The sequence below is a fragment of the Ursus arctos genome, unplaced genomic scaffold (assembly GCF_023065955.2).
Source record: "Ursus arctos isolate Adak ecotype North America unplaced genomic scaffold, UrsArc2.0 scaffold_25, whole genome shotgun sequence".
Lineage (NCBI taxonomy): Eukaryota > Metazoa > Chordata > Mammalia > Carnivora > Ursidae > Ursus > Ursus arctos.
In genome coordinates, this window is record NW_026622930.1 from 42,930,684 (window position 1) to 42,936,683 (window position 6,000).

General features: G+C 44.2%; 1 protein-coding gene across 8 annotated transcripts in view; it reads left to right on the forward strand.

The window, feature by feature from the left end:
• Positions 1-5,701, forward strand: part of FBXO34 (F-box protein 34) — a 137,882-nt gene extending 132,181 nt beyond the window's left edge. For all 8 annotated transcript variants that reach the window (XM_057318738.1, XM_057318741.1, XM_026480334.4 and 5 more), the window contains one exon: positions 2,474-5,701. In XM_057318738.1, coding sequence (XP_057174721.1) covers positions 2,474-4,604 — 2,131 coding nt within the window. In that variant the 3' untranslated portion in view covers positions 4,605-5,701. The remainder of the gene's footprint in view (positions 1-2,473) is intronic.
• Positions 5,702-6,000: the final 299 nt, after the last annotated feature.

Consider the following 6,000-nt stretch of genomic DNA (forward strand, 5'->3'; position numbering starts at 1 on the left):
CTCATCCCCCACCCTCCAGCAGTCACCCTGATTGCATAGAAAGACCTCACTGGCTTTTCTCCTTCCCCGTTGCACCTTCCCTCACTTCTGTTCCCTGGAATCATTTCCTGTTTTAATCCTGCTAAAAACCCTGTCCACTAGCAATGTGTCAGTTGAGCTGACTTCACAGGTTAATAAATGCAAACAAAAGCCTTCCATAATGACATTAGTTCTTCTTAATGTCCCTGCCTATCAGTAACAGCACCTAAAATAATGTGTGGGGGAAGAAGGCAAAGAGAACATATTGTGCAATGCAGAATGGCACACACGTTGCTGAAGTTTAAATTTATTCACAGACGCTCTGTAATGAGATCATTATGTGAGAATTTATTGGATTTTTCAACAACCTCCATTTCTTTCATTTCACTTAAGAGAAGGGTTGAAGGGAATATGAAAAACCAGAAAATCGTCGACAGAGCTCTAGATGTGTGTCTCTTTTTATTCATTTATCTATTTTATTCATATATATTCATCTTGTTCTTGAAGAATTCTCAGTGGTTCTTTTTGTAAGACTAAATATATAAATGATAGAAAACTATTAAAAATGCTATAGTGCAGGAAAGGGGGGACATCACAGATTTAGGATAGAAATTGACAAAGATCATCAACAAACCAGTCTCTGATCTATTTCAGGGATATCTTTGAAAAGATACTTTCTCTTAAATGCAAGATTTCTCTTCACCTAGCTAGAAGATACTCATATTCCGGTTTCTTCTTTTAGCTGAGCCCAGACTCAAGGAATCAAGAGTTGAAGGGTGAACAGACTTGTTCTGGATGATCACTTTCATCCTTGACAATTAAAATTAATATCTGAAAGCAGTTATCATAGAGGCTGACACATTGCAGGCCTCACTAAATATTATAAGGTGAATGATAGAGGAAGATGATGAGTATGTGTGTCCCAAACTGTTGTGCCCGTGAATGACAGTAGGGAAACTCCATGGGCTTAGACTTGTGGGGGCTCTTGCCACCAACCTCTTGATTGCAGATGTTTATTTTTGTCTGTAGGTTTATTTTGTAGGAGACCAGGCATTCCTACAAAACACTTTTTCTCAATGCACAGTGTTCTGGTAAGAATGGCTATTTTAATGTAAAAATGGATGAGATCATTAGATAGTTTAATATTCCAACCCCTCAGTCAACATTTCAAGTCAGACCCAGAGAGGAAGTGACTTGTCCAAGGGTAAACTCAATGAGTCTAGCTAATTAATGATACAGCAAAGACTAAAACATACATGTAATGTGTTTAATCGCATGTAAACGTCTTTCTAATTTCTAAGATGGCTCCCATTTCTTCCAGCCTTGGTCAGGGAACAAAACAGGGCATTGCTTTTTCTGAACTAGTTCAAAATGGTTTTTAGACTTAATAAGGATTATGGGTTCTGTATTTGATTTAAGGTATTTGGAGGAAATTTGGCAGTTAAGAGCTTATTAAGAGCTTATACAAATAGATGATTTAGAAAATCAAGACTGGAGGCACCTGGGTGGCTCAGCTGGTTAAGCGGCCGACTCTGGATTTCAGCTCAGGTCATGACCTCAGGGTCATGAGAGCGAATCCTGTGTCGGGTTCCCTGCTTGGTGTGAGTCTACTTGAAATTCTCTCTCCCCCCTCCCTCCACCCTTCCCACACATGTGCGCACACTCTCTCTTGCTCTCTCAAATAAAGTCTTAAAAAAAAAATCAAGAGTAGTAGATGGGCAAAGTACATAAGCAAACAGGTAAAAAATTATAAACATCTAAAATGTTCAACAGTAAGAGAATAGCTTAGAAAGCAGTACAACATTTTGATAGACTGCAGCCAATAAAATGCTAGCTGTGATGACTTAGAAATAGTGTCAGTCTACTCGGGATTCTGGCCAGTTCTTTTCATTTCCTTCTATGCTGTCCCTTCTATTTGGAAGTTTTCAGTAAGTTATTTATTTATTTATTTTTAACATTTGGGGCACCCGGGTGCCTCAATTGGTTAAGCTTGTCTGCCTTTGTCTCGGGTCATGATCTCAGGGTCCTGGGATCAAGCCCTGAGTCGGACTCCCTGCTCAGCGGGAAGCCTGCTTCTCCCTCTCCCACTCCTTCTCCTTGTGTTCCCTCTCTCGCTGCCTCTCTCTCCATCAAATAAATAGATAAAATTAGTCCTTTAAATTTTTTTTTTTTAAGATTTTATGTGTAGAATGCTAACTAATGTTTCTGAAATTCACTGTCTGTTCAGCCTCCACTTTGCCAGTTTATTTTCTGGCCTATACCCCACGGAAAGTGGTTGTTTTGCTCTCGTCATTCTTGATCTGTACATTAAAAACTAGCCGAAGTGAGAGTTGGTATGGTAAAGATTTAATGAACTGACAAAATGTTTCTGTTACTTGCTAGAACTGTCAGAACTATCAGAACTTTTCTAAAAACAAAAGTACGTTTTAATCAAATATGTATTTCTTTCCTGCAGAGCCTCTGTTATGCACCTAAAGCCATACTGGAAACTCCCGAAGAAAGTGCGACCTCTGGAAATCAGCAAGGAAACTCTGAGAACACCTCTGAGCCACCAAGAAGCTATAAATGATGAAGAATGCAAAGCTAGCTACATGAGACCACGTGTCTTTCCTTCACCCTCTCTTGGTAAAGCATCATCTCGAAAGCCTTGTGGGATTCTTTCTCCAAATGTCCTGTGCAGCATGAGTGGGAAGAGCCCTGTAGAGAGCAGCTTGAGTGTTAAAACCAAGAAGAATGCACCATCTGCAACAATCCACCAGGGCGAAGAAGGGGAAGGGCCTCTTGATATCTGGGCTGTTGTGAAACCGGGAAATACCAAGGAGAAAATTGCATTCTTTGCAGCCCACCAGTGTAGCAACAGGATAGGATCGATGAAAGTAAAAAGCTCCTGGGATATCGATGGGAGAGCTATTAAAAGAAGGAAAAAGTCAGGGGATCTTAAAAAAGCCAAAATACAGTTAGAAAGGATGAGGGAAGTCAACAGCAGGTGCTACCCGCCTGAGCCCTTCGCGTGTGGCATCGAGCACTGCTCTGTGCATTACGTGAGTGACAGTGGTGATGGCATCTATGCCGGGAGGCCTCTGTCGGTCATACAGATGGTCGCCTTCCTTGAGCAGAGAGCCAGTGCCCTGCTAGCTACTTGTACGAAAAACTGCACTAACTCACCTGCCGTGGTGAGGTTTCCTGGGCAGTCCAGAGGTGTGCTCCCAGCTTCCGAGCCCTTTTCGGCTCCAGGAGCTTGTGAAGAATCCTCGGAAAGAGGAAATCCTGAGGTTGGCGAACCGCAGAGTGAGCCAGTCCGTGTCCTTGACATGGTAGCCAGGCTGGAGTCTGAGTGCCTGAAGCGGCAGAGCCAGCGAGAGCCCGGGAGCCTCTCGAGGAATAACAGCTTCCGTCGAAATGTGGGCCGGGTGTTGCTTGCAGATGGCACTCAGGCTGATGAAGGCAAAACAAACAAAGGCGCCTTGGAGGCCCCAGACACTCAGGTGAATCCTGTGGACTGTGGCCCCTCGGGAGCTGACCATTGTTCTCCTAAGGGGAAGGAGTCCTGGGACAGTGCTCCTCGGGGCTGTCCCCCATTGCCAGCAAGTGTGAATTTCCTCACGGACAGCACAAAATTTGAGCCGGATCAGCGCACTATGAAAAATGGCAATAGATACGATGTGGAAATGACAGAGGAACTTGCCGGGTCACCTTTTCCTCCTCACACCTGCTCTCCAGCCATCGAATTGCCCACGGATGCTGTTGATTGTATGAGTAGAGAGCTCGCGCCACTCACCGGCCAGAACCCTGATCAGAGAAGAACGGAATCTTCGTGCATTCGTATCACTGTGTCCGAGGTCGAGCAAGGCCAGCCTTCTAGTTTAAAGTCCTGTGAAGACCCACTTCCAGGGATGTTGTTTTTTTTGCCGCCTGGTCAGCACGAGTCAGCCTGTCCCCAGTTGAGTGAAAGCACAAGGGAGTCTTCTCAGGCCAGCCGGCGTCAAGATGCTGCTGAGCGTGACAGTGCATCTGAGGAAAAAAGTGTGTCCGCGGATGCGTTTGTCCCGCCAGCCTCTCCTGTGGACGGTACGTCACCGGTGCTTGAGACGTCCAGTTGGAAGAAGCAGGTGTCTCATGACTTTCTGGAGACCAGGTTTAAAATCCAGCAGCTCTTGGAGCCTCAGCAGTACATGGCGTTCCTGCCCCACCACCTCATGGTGAAAATCTTCAGGTTACTGCCCACCAAGAGCTTAGTGGCTCTCAAATGCACCTGCTGCTATTTCAAGTTCATCATTGAATACTACAACATCAGGCCGGCGGATTCGCGCTGGGTGCGGGACCCACGGTATAGAGAGGACCCGTGCAAGCAGTGCAAGAAGAAGTACGTGAAAGGGGACGTGTCCCTGTGCCGGTGGCACCCCAAGCCCTATTGCCAGGCGTTGCCCTACGGGCCAGGATACTGGATGTGCTGCCACCGGTCTCAGAAGGGCTTCCCTGGCTGCAAGCTGGGGCTTCATGACAATCACTGGGTCCCTGCGTGCCACAGCTTCAATCGGGCAATCCATAAGAAAGCAAAGGGAACCGAAACTGAAGAGGAATTCTAGTCTGTGTGAGAGGCGACAAAAGGACTGGTTTTTAAAATTGCAAAACAGCACCTAGCTCTACCGTTCAAGTGAATGTTGCCTCTGAGAGCCCTCACTCTGGGGGAGTCTGTACTTACTCCATCAGGACTGCCGTTGCTCAGGCATTTTTGTAACCTCTTGCTTTATGAGCTGTACGAGGAAACTGGTCTCGTCGTTCTAGAGTGGCGCCTCCCGTCTGGTCCAGGGTGGTACCCCACAATTGGATTCACTTGGCTGTGAATATGCCTGTCCTCCCACATCAAATCCATCCTCAAAGGACGAAGACTTGCCACCATCAAGGACGTTCAGAAGAGTTCATTGCAGACTATGCAGGCAATCCCCAAAAAGGGGTTCCAGAAATGTTTTAAGCACTGGCACCATATTTGAAATAAGTGAATAGTGTCCTATGGAAAGAATAGCAGCACTCTTGGATGAAAAGTATGCTTACACAGGAAAAGTCAGGCACCTTACCTTAGCCCTTGTATGCTTGATCTGTGAGATTGAAGTTTGTGGTTGGAGATGGGTTTCATGCCCTGTGGTGTTTACAGTGTACATAATGGTTGTGTTTTCATAGGGCTGTGAAAGTGCACATTAAACCCGAGCGCCTTTACCTTAGATGAGTGCTTTTGGCCCCTCTGTAAATAACACTATTAAATCCAGTTGTATATAGTGTGGACAGCAGACTGAACATAATCCCCACAATGCAGCTAGGATAGTGTTGCGGCTACAATTGTGTGTGTGTTTTTTTTTAATTGTCTCGTCTTAAATTTGTACATCCTGTATAAAATATGAATGTTTCCCAAATAAACTATGAATGTTTCCTGTATAATATATGAATGTTTCTGAGAAGAAACTCTAAATAGTTAAAAGTGGTTAACCTGTTGAAGATACCAAATAATGGTTTAACTGGACAACCTTATAATTAGCATAGAGAACAATCCTTTGTTATATTTTAGTGATCCACCAAGAATGAGAAGATACTATATAGTCAGATTATAACATTCTTGTCTACTTTACTCTTTCTGTCTGGTTACAAATTTTTTTTTTTAATTCAATAAAAACATGCATCTTAAATGGAACCTGAGTTGCTAATTTTTTCCCCTCCTTCTTTGAGGTAATTAATAATGAAGAATTATGTTGTGAATTGAATCGTAAGAATTTAAAAGTTTTTTCGAGTTGTTAGGGGGTGAGGGAGAGAAAATTTTTTTTCTGCCTGGGAAAAGAGAGCATCTTCAGTTAACATCATGAGCTTACATTTTTGCAACACTCTACGCTCATCTTGAATTTGTCGTCTTCCCATACCTCCTGCAGCTCCTGTCGGAGGACGTTCTCAAGCTTGTCTGGGCTAACTAGTTAATGGTTAAGAAGTCGGTGAGGA